At 31.8% G+C, this 13,973-nt stretch overlaps 1 protein-coding gene and 1 pseudogene across 1 annotated transcript; both read left to right on the top strand.

Moving 5' to 3' along the window:
- The first annotated feature begins 7,124 nt into the window (after positions 1–7,124).
- Positions 7,125–9,040, top strand: LOC106764504 (LOB domain-containing protein 6). Its single transcript, XM_014648782.2, has 2 exons — positions 7,125–7,470; positions 7,951–9,040. The coding sequence occupies exon 2, from the start codon at positions 8,053–8,055 to the stop codon at positions 8,701–8,703; it is 651 nt and encodes a 216-aa protein (XP_014504268.1). The 5' UTR covers positions 7,125–7,470; positions 7,951–8,052; the 3' UTR covers positions 8,704–9,040.
- A 3,904-nt stretch (positions 9,041–12,944) lies between these two features.
- The window catches only part of LOC106763526, a 4,203-nt pseudogene continuing 3,174 nt past the window's right edge, over positions 12,945–13,973 (top strand).

Below are 13,973 nucleotides of genomic sequence, written 5' to 3'. Positions count from 1 at the left end.
TTCTATAGTCTACTCGTATAGTCTAATGAGATAGTCTACTACGTATAAATACATGATAGTCTAATACATGTTACACGATCTAGGAACTCCACAAAGGAAAACCATTTGTAAGGTCTTTCTTAGTTTCGAATTCCTCATCCAAAGAATCTATGGTTGTCAAGATATAAGAGTTTTGTTGTATCCTTAAACAACTCATTTCATTTTCAGTTAGTCTTTTTGAAAGCCAAAGAAAGGAATTCAAAGAAAATCTTGATGGTGACAAAGAACTATCTTCATGACAAAATCATACCACACCTATGAAACTTGAAGATTAAGGTTAAACTTTGCTAAATTTTGGAGTCCATTTAGAATTGGACAATTGTCTCTTTTGGTCGTGATTGACATGAGCTTTGTTCCTCTAGTCGGAAGATTTAAGGAAATTGATGGCTAATGATTTTTGTATCTTCAACTTTACTAACCTAGAATTTCCCTTTTATTTGTAATGGAATGAGTTTTAAAACTTAAAATTCTGTGTTAGGTTTTGTGTTGCCTATAGTGAAAAATTATGTATGGTCGGGATTATTTTTTTGGGTTGAATATATACATAGGATATTTTCTTTATAATAGAAGAAATATGAATTAAACTCAAAATATAAATAAAAAATAATAGCAAATTAATTAAAGATAAAATATAAAAATAATATATTCAATCGTCCCTATGAAGTTATCCATCCAAATCGTATGTACCAAACTTGTTACAAATATAATCAATTATCAACACTCGTAAAGACTTAATGAAAATATCTATCAACTAATCACTTCACTAAAAAAAAACTTGGTTTACTAACGAAACGAATATTTCGGTAATGACTAAAATTTGTCGGTAATTTCAATTTTTCAACAAATTTTCGATGGTTATCCATTAGTAAATTCCTTGTTGGAAAAAGAAGAAAAGAAGAAGAAGAATCATATATAATCAAACTCTATTCAACTCTCTTTTATAAAGTTTGTTTGTTATATAACTATAGAGTTAATATATTTTTAAATAATGAAACTCATTTATGAAAATTTTTTATTTATATGTTAAAATTTTAATATTAAAATAATTGAGTCTCACCATTTTGAACATACTCAATTCTGAAACACCATTTTCTAGATTTTTACATAGACCAACTCTAACACATTAAATATAGACCAATTCTAACACATTAAATTTAAAGTGGTTACGAGTTCTAGTTGAACATTAATATTTATTAAAGTTGTTTCGGGTAAGGTGTTAAGGTCCCCTACTCAAAGCATTCCAAGTTGTCCTGAAGATTGGATGTACTCCCTGATGATCCTCCATTATCCAAGTTACGTGGTTCGCTCTCACTTCTCCTTGACCTAGTCGTGTAGGAGGGTACATGTCAAAGGCAATCCGACACTCAAGTAAGTGACTTTGCGTAATAATGTTTAATGAAAATGAGTAATCAGAATTAGTTACCTGACCCTCCTGTCAAAGATATATTTAAAATGTACTTATCTTTAGGTCTGACTCATTACCAATAAATGACTTTCATTATTCCATTAAATGCTAATCAATGACGGTTATTATTATTGATTACCCGTTAATTACCTTAACGATTGTCTTTACTGATCGGTTACTGAGTTGTTAATTGCATGCCCGCCCGGTCCATTAGCCTGACGGGTATCCATAAAGTACACAAGTCCTCCAAGCCCAAACAACTTCTTTGTATAGAATTGTATAGGGATTATTATGAAATTGACAGAGGTTATTCATGTTGTATTGGGGAGTTTGTTTTCGATGCGCTTTAAGTTTTTGCTCCTCTCTGCACCGAGCGACGGACTGTAGGAGTTCACTTAGAACGTTCCTTAGGTCGAAGAGACTCATTTGAGAGTTCACGAAGAATGTTCCTCACCGAGCGACGAACTTTAAAAGTTCAATTAGAACGTTCCCTAGGTCGAGAGACTCTTGTGAGAGTTCACGAAGAACGTTCCTCACCGAGCGATGGACTTTAGGAGTTCACTTAGAACGTTCCTTAGGCCGAAGAGACTCGTGTGAGAGCTCATGAAGAACGTTCCTCACCAAGCGAAGGACTCTAAGAGTTCACTTAGAATATTCCCTAAGTCGAGGAAACTCGTGTAAGAGTTCACGAAGAACATTCCTTACCGAGCGACATACTATAGGAGTTCACTTAGAACGTTCTCTAGGTCGAAGAGACTCGTGTGAGAGTTCACGAAGAACGTTCCTCACCGAGCGGTTGCTCAAAGTTGGCCAAGTGGTTTGTATGCATGGTCCTGTCTTTTGTAGTGAAGAAAAATAGCAATTCGAGTTTGAATAGTCAGAAAAAGTATAGCCAATCAAACCAAAGAAATTACAAGTTTATACAATTAATATCAAGCTAGCTTAGGTTATGAAGTCTGATGGCCAGGCAAGAGAGACCGCTCGGTCTTCGGTTGAACGTTTGAAGACCAAAATGAGGAAGCCACATTAAGATGTGTCATGAATGAGCTATTAATGCTTAATGCCTTGTGACCTGCAAAATAGATGAAGGCGTTGACCATGACAATATAAATAGGCACTGCTTGGGATACACTAAACAAGGGATTGAAGTGCCTAGTTGAGGCTTGGACGAGAGCCAAGCTATTGGAGCTTGACAAGCACTAGTACAAAAAGAACGTACAACGTCGAATATTTTTAGCTTTCACGTCGAATTCGAGAACAACGTCGTATTGGGAGACGTTAAATTGACATCGAATTTAAAAAATTCAACGTTAATTTAACATCAAATTTTATCAATATACGACGTTAATCAATTGGTTTTATAATTAATTGTAATCCTTTTTTACAACTCTATGAGACTTGAAAAGCAGAAAAACAACACATTTTAGTTTTTGTATTTTATAAAGCATGAATTATGAACGGTAATATAGGATCAACAACAAAGAACAATAATAAACAACAAACAAGTTCAATCAAACAACAAACAATTTTAATCAAACAACAACAACAAACAAGTTCAACCAAACAATAACAACAAACAAGTTCAACCAAACAATAACAACAAACAAGTTCAACAAAAAAAACAACAAACAAGTTCAACAAATAAGTTCTTCAAAATGAAAACGAAAATGAAAACTAACCTTCAAAAGGTAGGTTCGTCAGAATAAAGTGTTGCCACCAGTGAGAGAGAAAGCAGAATGCGCCTATGAAGGACAAGAACATGAAAATCATAAGTAGTTAATTGACATGCATTTGTATCAAATTAAAGAAAGATTACATGTGATAGTCGTCAAACTTCGTTCGAGAAAAGTTTGAGCAGAGAAAAAGGTCTCATGCGCTAAAATAAAATGAATGAATTTTCAATCTCTCCTCAAATTTTTATTGAATTCACTAACCTTTTGACGTTTAACGTGGGGGCATTCGACGTTTTATATCCTTTTACGTCGAATTACAATTCTAAACAACGTGTAATAATTGCATTTATTTACAAAAATGCCACCAGTCATTTTTAATGTTGGCTATTGAGTGGTTGGACGTTGAATGCGTGACGTTATACGCTGTTTTTGCGCTAGTGAAAGCTAAACATGAGGTATAATTGACTGAGTGCAAAAGAAACCAAGGTTTGCTCAGGCTATATCTTCAAACCTATCAAATTCCAAATTTTATGAAAATAATGTTCTTTCAATTTTTACAGGTAAGTGATGTCAGCGATTCTTTTTCAGTAGTGTGAGATCCAATAAAATAAAATTGTAAATGAAAATTTTGAAAATATTTACTAACTATAGGCCTCAGTTCGTGATTAAACCGAGGCATAAAGGGCCTATTGCATCAGTTAAAATGGAACCGAGACAGTAAAGGTTGACAAAATGGATTTAAAACGCTCAGAATCAGAGGTAGTCAATTTTTGGTAAGATATACTACCTTGGTTGGTCAGAGAATCGAGACAGTAGACCTATTTGAAAAATCTGTTAGGGTTTTTTTGCCTCGGTTGGTCAAAGAACTAAGGTAGTAAGCCTATTTTGAAAAAGTTGATAGGGTTTTTTTCCTCGGTTGGTCAGAGAACTGAGGCCGTAGGCCTATTTCGAAAAAGTTGTATGTTTTTTGCCTCGGTTGGTCAAAGAGCCGAGGTAGTAAGCCTATTTAGAAAAAGTCGTTAGGTGAAAAGTCTGATTTGCATTGGGTCAACAGAGTTTTTTTTTTTTTTTTTTTTGCCTTGGTTGGTCAGAGAATTGAGACAGTATACCCCCTTAAGCATCGGTTCCCACCAAACCAAGACATATAGTGTCGCCATAATTATGAAATTGCCACTGCATTTTTATACGCTTTGGTTTTTTTTGAAACGAAAGCGTAATGTGCAAGTTAAAAAGTTGTTTATTTACTAGTGCTTTAACATTATTTTCGACCTTTAATGTCTGGAAAAACATTGACATCATAGGAAGAGATGTCAATTGACATCGGAAACAAAAACAGACATTGAATTTTCGACATCAATTGACATTTGAAATTGCTATTTTTCCGAAGTTAATTTCATCATAAATGACCATTTTCTGATGTTATTCTACGTCTTTTTTTTTTCATTTTCGGACATCAATCAATTCTTTTGTTTTTTTAATAAATAGTGATCAATTTTTACAACTTTACCAGACTTGAAAAGCAAAAATTAGGAAATGTAGTCCAATTTTTACATTTCATATATCCAGAACTCAAATATGAACAATAAATAAAAGCTATCACAAGTGAATGATGTTATAATGGATAATAGTGCATATTGACTACTAACTTGTGATTTTTGGTTTTGATAGCTATGATTATTGGTTTTGCTTGAATTTTTGTACCACTTCTTAAAACCCCTATTTTAGGAGAAAAACTCTAGGAACACTTTGGGTCTATGTGAAGTTTAAAAATTATTTGAAAAATCAATTGTAACATATCTTTAAACGACCATAATTGTTGCTTCGGATGACAATTTTGGCCTTATTATATATCGATTTGGGGTTGAAAAGGTATTTCCAAACCATTAATAGCTAGCATAGTGTCGACTATTCCTTCTAAATTTTAAAAAAATACTATTTTCTATTTTTCATCACTTTATTTTGTTTTTTTTCTAAACTTTGTGAAAATATTTAACATACTTAAACTTTGAATTTTGATCTAAATGTTTTTATGGGGGCTTCTTATCATAGTTTGGTGCTTTGAACAAATTATAGGTCATATGAAGCTGTTTTGAATATACTCATAGTTTTATTTTAAGTTTGGATGTATATGAACAACAAACAAGTTCAACAATACCAATATCAACAATACCAACAAGTTCAACCAATATATAGCCCTTAAAAAAAGAAACTAACCTTCTTGAATGTGGGTTCGCTAGAATAAATGTTGTCGCTAGTGAGGAGAAAGGAAAACATGCTTATGTTTCAAAGAGTACCTGTGCATGAAATCATCGGTCAAAGCGAAAGAAAATCATATCTAAAGTTGTTAATCAATATGCATTTGTATAAATGAAAGAAATATTACATGTGTTGGTCATCGAAAACTTCGTCCAAAAAGGGTTTGAGCAGAGAAAAAGGTTTCCCACAAAGATAAAGTGAATAAATTTTCATTCTCCCGCTCAAATTTTTAATGATTTCATTAACATATAATGTCTGAAAGGTGATATTCTAACGTCTTATAGTTTTTTGATGTCTGAAAAATGATATTGCGACGTCATATGCGAGTACATTTTCATCTTCACACCAAAGGTTTTTGTGAAATTTACCCAATATGATGTAAAAAATTTGGAACTCTAATGCCTAATGAGTATATGATGTCTTAATTAAACTTTTATTTACAAAAATGTCACAGTTATTTTTAATGTTTTTTTTTTTTTTGTTTTTTAACGTTAAATGTGAGACATTAAAGACTTATTTTGCACTATAGCATAGTTTAAAAGAATTATTTGAGCAAACATAATTAAGATAGTGATGATATGTCATTATAGAATGTAAACATGGTTACAATTGGATGATGTGGATTTATGATGCAAAATTTGTATTTACATTTAACATGAATAAAAGGAGTATGAAGATTGAAAACCAGAAAATGTCAAGTTTTTCACTTTGACCCAAACGTTAGCCGTGGATACAAGCTTGGCAGGAGAAACATGAAAACAAGCTCTGTAGGAGACAAGCTCTAAAAGCTCAACATGAGACAAGCTTGATAAAAGAACATGGAAACGAACTCAATAAGAAACAAGCTCAAAAAACTTGGCAAAAGATAATCTTGACAAGTCTAAATAAGCTTATCTGCCGAGCTTGTGCTATATAGGGGTTATGTTGTCGAATGTAGGTTGTATATGGAGTGAGCTTATGCTACTGAGCTTACGTTGTATATGGGTCGAGTTTATGCTACCAATCTTATGTTGTATATGAATCAAGCTTATGCTATATATAAGTCAAGCTTATCCAATCCAACATCGCAACAATCTTACTCAGTACCAAATTTTCTACTATGTTTATGTTCCACAATGACAGATTATCATTATTTTAATAGTGTTTAATCAAACATAACAAAAGAATTTTTTTAAAAATAAGATGATCAAATTGAACTAAACTATAATAAAAAGAACCCAATTGAATCTAATTAAGAAATTAAAAGAACAAATCAATAATTATGCTTTTTTTTGTTATACAAATTATATATAGACATACATATAAATGCACTTTTTATTTTAACTTGTGAATAACAAGTTTGGATATGATGAGTCATAAATCAACACTCAACATATATAAGAGATTTCATATAAAACTTAAAATCTTAAGATATTAAGTTTGTAATTTTTTTTTATTATATATTGTTAATTTCACTTTTTATCTTGAATTCTCTTCAATTATTTTCCAAAATGTATAACATATAACACCATAATTGTTAATCCAACCCCTTAATACTTGTCACTCTACAACTTTTATTATTTCTTTCATTTGTTCTACATCATATAAAACTTGTTTCCACCGTTGGAATATCCACCAATTCAATATAACAATCCAAATATGTCTTTCTTTTCATTTCCATAGCAATTTTACAAGGATGGAATTTCTGTTTTCTCGTTCCTCGTCGCTTCATCAACCACAAAAAGTCACACAAACTAAGACGGGGGAATTGGACATGTCAAGCAAGTGAAAGACTTACGAGTAGAGAAAATTGAAAATTTATGCATTGATCCAACTTAAAAAGAGAAAATTAATGTAGTGTAGAACCGTAACAATTTACATTAATTAAGTTTCATCTCCCTATATTTATACTCTTCCATCGTACAAAGTTAAACAATCAATTCTCATTGTTACTTACACTAGGGAGTGTCTTCTGCCTTCAAACATTCAACATTATTTTTTTTCCACAGGCAGCACCTCCTTCCTCATGTACTAACTCTGGCTCTTGGTTTTGTCTTCAATTCCTCTGTCAGCAGCACAAGGATCAAGGATTTTGTCTCAGGATATGAAATTGGACTGGTAAATCAATCTTTGAATCTAGTTATATATCCATATTTTATTCCTTGTTTTTGTCACTTTTGTATTTTCCTCAATCCCATTACTCTTTTCATCTTTTCCCTCTTGGATCTCCCAATTTCTTTTACTCCATTAACAAAACCCATTCACACACCCTTGCTAAATTATATTTTTTTAACCTAGATATTTGTTTCCCTTTTCCCTTACTAACCAAATTTTGAAAAGAATAAGGATATAAGTTATTAATTTATAAATTTTTTTTTATTATTAAAATGCAAAGAGGGAAACAAATGCAAGAGAAGGGGATGGGAAAGAGTGTGTAGCTTAAAATAATGGAGAGTACAAAAAAGATGCCTAAAATAATGGATTTGGCCATCTAACACACACATTAATTGATCTCTTCTCTTTTTTCTTGATAACATTTATTACTATATATCATTATTTTACAATATAGTGATAACAAACATGGTGAATGCGTCACAGAAATTAATGGTGGTGTGAGAGAGAAAGAAAAGAAAGAGATAGATAGCAGCTATCTATAGCTACTAGGAAGAGGATTTTGTTCAACAAAGTGAGTGATCCACCATGGCCTCTTCAAATTCACCATGTGCAGCATGCAAGTTCTTGCGTCGCAAATGCCAACCCGAGTGTGCTTTTGCACCCTATTTTCCTCCCGACCAACCCCAGAAGTTTGCAAATGTTCATAGAATTTTTGGGGCCAGCAATGTCACCAAGCTTCTCAACGATTTGCACCCTCATCAACGTGAAGATGCTGTCAATTCCCTTGCTTATGAAGCTGAGATGAGACTCCGTGACCCTGTCTATGGCTGTGTTGGAGTCATATCACTCTTACAGCATCAACTTCGCCAGCTTCAAATGGATCTCTACTGCGCCAAATCTGAGCTCTCCAGGTACCAAAACCTAAGCACCATCACCACCAATCATACCCTCATGACCTCTGAATCCGCCGCAGCCTTCCACCACCACCACCACCACCACCAGAACAACAACACTGCTAACAGCTTTGGCCGAGACCATCACTACCACTTTCACCACCATCAGTTTTTCCCCAGAGATCAACACCAACAAGTAGCAAGAAGCTTTGATGGAGGCAACAACTACGATGCAAGCCTCTTGGCCATGAACATATCTGCCAGCTTAGGGCAACTCAACCAGCTTCAGCATCAGAGTGCTGCTGGCGGTGGCGATGACCGCCACACTGCCAACCGCACCTAGGGTTTCATCAGGGTTGTTGCCACATATATTTAGTCATGCAATAGGTAATTAATTACTTTAGTTAAACTTTTCATTTAATATGGTTCATTTGATTTGTGGTTTCTTGATTACCATCTTCAAATCATCTCCACCTGCATATTTTCTCACTCACAATGTATAAATTTGGACTCACAACGCTGTCATATTCTTCAATTCTATACATATAATGTAAGCAATTCCTCATGTGCTTGCCTAAGTCAAGTCAATTTGGAAATACTATTACTCTACATTGTGCTGTCTAAGTTTTGGATATGTCAAGCTCACTATCATTTGCTATTGTCATTGATCTGCTGCATATAATTTCAGCACAAAAACTGTTTTATTATTCACATACACAAAAAGAAATCATGTTTGTGACAGATAGTATGTGAGAAGAGGCGCATGACAGATATATATGGTCAAAATTACGATGAACATGATTAAGTTAATATCATACTTTTTATGCATGGTTGTATGATTACCAATTACTTTTTCTTGTTATTATTAAGGATATTTTAATAGTTTTGACAACACTAGATATGGAAAAAAGAATCGTATCGCAATCTTCACAACACTTCTTGAAATCATTATACCTCAAAGCTCAAGTTGCATTTTAATATTTCCTTTACATCATTGCAGAAGTTCTAGGTAGAAACTTAAATATGACGTCAACATAAAGTAGCTGACCATATTTATTTAATCATTATTATTATTTTACTGTTTTGGTTTGGTGATACAAGTTAGAGGTTATAGAGTTGAAGATGGTATTAGAAGGGAGAAAGAGAGGATTAGAGGTTGGTGTAAAAGAAGAGCATTTATAGCAGTTGCTTGTTCTGAGTAAAACGACTCAACACAATAATGAGTGACACAACTACGTTTAATTGTGAATGTCATTGGCATTTATTAGACAGTGCCAAGACTATGGAGGTGTGTCTTGCATCTGAACGGTTTTGTTAATTCGATTGAGTATGAAATGAATTGAATGAGGGTGACTTGACCAATTCTCTTACCTTTTCTCTTCCACACTGCTATGCCCTTGACTATTCCTTGTTTCTATCAACACAACTTTTTCTTGAAGTTTGGCACTGCACGCTTTTCCATATATGTCTTCATCCTTCCAACTTCAAACTGTGGAAGAAAAGAATAAAAGAATATATATATCCACCTACTACTGCATTTCTTTCATCTTTCTTCTTTATTACTTCCTTAATTACATGCTCTTTGTCCCCTCCCAATCCTCTTTCTTTCTTTTCTCACCATGGAAACAACAAGGAACAAACAAAATTAACTACAGATGTGACAAAACGTCAACGTAATCAACTGTGTTTTTGCAAATGCATCCACACCACCAATCCTAAGTCTAAGATTCTATATTCTGGTGATTTTTAATTTTAGATTTTTAATATAATTTTATTTTGTTTCTAGGTTTTCAAGTTGTATTTTTATTTTTATTTTTCTTTTAGTTCTTTTTTTGATGTACATTGTTCAACAATGAGTTGATGACTTTTGTGTCCTTGTCAATTCATTTATAGAAAGTAAAATATAAATAAATTCATTTTATTTTATTTATTTAAGATGCATATATATTTTTTATTTTCAACATTCACTGTTTGTTTTTAAAAAGGTATAAAACAACCTGTTTTTACATCCATAGCAAATCATAATTAAGTAATTAAACTTAATTTTGTTATGAATTTGTTACCAAATCATTTTAATGAAATAAACCTATTATAGAAACATATTACTGCGAATCTAAAAGATTTTATCTAGAGTTACCCCAAACTCAATAGTTAGACATCTTACATATATTTCAAAACTTTATTTAATAATAGACCTTTATTTTCAAAAGATAGGCAAAATGGTTTACAAAATCCTTTTATGAAATTTAACCTCATTTTTACCAAATAGATTTTTTTTTTAAATAATATTTAAAAAACTAAATATTGTGACACCATATCTTTCAATTTGTACACTGATTTTGTTATTATTATTTTTTTTCTTAGCAGTTGTATGATCAATTTCTAATTGGAGTTATTTCTGTTTTACTATTTTTAAATTAATTATATATATATATATATAATATATTATATATATAATATAATTGAAATGAAAAGTAAAAATGTAGAAATAGAAAAAACACATAGTTGAAATGAAAAAAAAAATAAAAAAATAAAAGCATAACAATTCATTTATTGCCTAGAAGGGATTGCAATTGCATGTGGTTCTTTAAGGCGGTTGGAAAGAAATAAAGCTTTTATGAGCTAGAGAATAAGTTCCAAATCATCCATTCCCACCTTTTTGTATTTTCTCATCCACATAAAGATTTACTATACTATTTTTGAAGTCAAATTCAGACATTCCTTTACATATCTCTCCAACCCCAGCTCGTTAATTGATGAGTATTATCTGAAAAAATAATTGTGATTTTTTTATGTCACTAATAATTCATGAATATATTTACATATATTTTATATTTTAATTTTAAATAAAATAAGTTGAAAATAAATTTTAAATATAAAATTGGAAAAACAATTAACTTTGAAGTATAATTTAAATAAAACTGTATATTAAAATATTAATATAAATAAACGTAATTTTTATAAGAACAAATTTTAAATAAATTATATCAAATATAAATTTTAAAAAGTTAATCTTTTTTAAAATAACTTCATATATCTTAAATAATATATAAATTCAAATTTTAACTATTTTTACATTATTAATATTTTTCTTACTAATAACTTTATTCCAATCACTTATTTATTTTAAAAATACTTATATAAGATGCGTGGATAATGAAATGATTAACTACAGAAAGTAAGTATAGGAGGATTATATACCATGATGTTTTTTACACCATCAATCAATAAATGAATAATTAAAATACTCATGTTATACTGGAATCCATAAAAGATATATATATATATATATATATATATATATATATATATATATATATAATATTATTAAAAAAATGTATATATAGTTGTAATATTTATGAGTGAATGTGATATTCACATCGATATTATTTATGTAAAGACATGTTTGTTTTAATCAGCAAATAATTATATAATTATGTTAGAATATTTAAGGTGCTATCATCCATTTACAAAATATATACTTAAATTGTTTTCTTTATTTATATCATAAATTCAGTATTTTTTATCAAAATGTCAATAAAATGATGTTTTTTTTTTATCATGTATTCAAAATCTCTCATGAATGATATTAATATAGCCCAACAGAGTTATCTCAATTACCATATTTGGAATCAGTTTTACAATTACTATAACATAAAATTGTATGCAAAACTTTCTTATTAATGTTCCTTTCGGTTAAAATATATGTACTTGGTTCATTTTAGACTAAGATTGGACTTATCTCGACAGTTTTGGATCGAGTAGGATTCAGTCAATCTTAACTTCAGTTAATAAAAAATTATTTTTGGTTGAGTAGTTTTAGTCTATTTTGGGTCGAATAGGGAAGGTTTTACTTTTGGTGAAGTAAAGTTAGGTTCACTTGCGATTACGTCGTACTATACTCATCTCAAACAGAATCAACTCAGACCTATTTCTCGTTGAGTTTTGTCGATCCATGACTGAATTATGTTAAGTCTATCTTTGATGAAATTGAATTGTGTCCATCTCAGACCAAAACAAAATATTAAAGATATTAAAAATAAGGAGATGTAGAGACTTTTATTATAATTTTTATGAGGAGTAATTTGGGAAGTATTACTTTTATGCGGTGTAGAAGAAAAAAGTGAGGTGCAGAAAGTAATAGCCCATTCTTCGTTTGCAAGTGAATGTGTTATATTTTTTTATCGGTTTGGGAGTTTGAGTGATACTCAAAAGTTGCATACGTTTATACAAACAGATTGGAGAATGCATTTCACTTTTTCTCTGTGCATTTGGTATTACCACATGTCAATAGATTACTTGCTCTCCAAGTTATACACATCTTATCTCTGTATCAGTGTGGTAACCTTACAGAGACGCCTAATTATGTAGAAAATCTTAAGCATCTCCACTCATTAGATTTCTCTTATACTCACATAGAAAAGCTATCTATTTCTAGAACTTTACTCAACAAGTCGCAAATACTGAACTTGAAATTGTAGAAAAGTAAAGGAGCTTTCCTTATATTTGCATCAACTCGACAAATTGAGTTGCCTGGAACATATAAATACTGAAATGAAAAATGTGCATACTTTTTCTTTCTCTTTCTTTTATTATTTTAATCTGATTATCCCTTATCTATACATTTATCACTGGCTTGTTATTTTCTCTGTCAATCATGTCTCTTCTTTATCTATCTTTAACGTCTTTCTACCCCATTCACTCGAAGACGTGGTGGAGACGGAGTGTGATTCATTTTCTACTGTTGTACCAATAATTGACAATTCATAAAAAAAATATAGGAAAAGTTGCGAACCTTCACTTTATCACAACCACTATCATTCATTCACGGTAATGGACTACAGCTTCTGAATAACAGTACTGTCGGAAGACTCAATAATCCAGAAGTGCACTGCACCGAATCAAAGGCCGAAGCTTTAGTTCAAATTTGCCAGTTTCATTCATCCATTCCCTTTCCTATTCTTACATGGCAGCAGAAATGGTTACTGGTATTCTTGTTTCTACTTTCCTCGAGAAGACTATAGACACTTTGGCTTCCCGTCTTGTCGACATATTTCGTCAAAGAAAGTACAAGAAGCAACTCAATAACTTGAAGATGAAGCTCCTTGCCGTTGATGTTGTGGCTTTTGATGCAGAACAAAAACAGTTCACAGATCCACGTGTCAGAGATTGGCTTCTCGGGACCAAGGATGTTGTCATGGATGCAGAAGATCTCTTGGATGAGATAGATTATGAACTCTCCAAAACACAAGTGGAAACTGAGTCTCAGGGTGCTGCTAGGAAGGTGAGGAATTCCCTCAACTCTTCTTTTGTCAGTTTCTTTGAAATAGAAATTGAATCCAGGATGGAACAAGTCATTGAGGACCTAGAAGATCTTGCAGCCAAAATCGATTTTCTTGGTTTGTAAAAGGGTAGTGGTGTTGGGGTTGGATCAGGATCCGGGAGTAAATTAACATATACATCTTTGCCAAATGAAAGTGTTATCTATGGCAGAGATGATGACAAAAATTTTGTGTTCAACTGGCTCACATCTAACACTCAGAGCAACCTATCCATACTTTCTATTGTGGGCATGGGCGGATTGGGGAAGACCTCACTTGCCCAACATGTATT

The sequence above is a fragment of the Vigna radiata genome, chromosome 6 (assembly GCF_000741045.1).
Source record: "Vigna radiata var. radiata cultivar VC1973A chromosome 6, Vradiata_ver6, whole genome shotgun sequence".
Lineage (NCBI taxonomy): Eukaryota > Viridiplantae > Streptophyta > Magnoliopsida > Fabales > Fabaceae > Vigna > Vigna radiata.
This window is presented reverse-complemented; position numbering and strand designations above follow the sequence as displayed.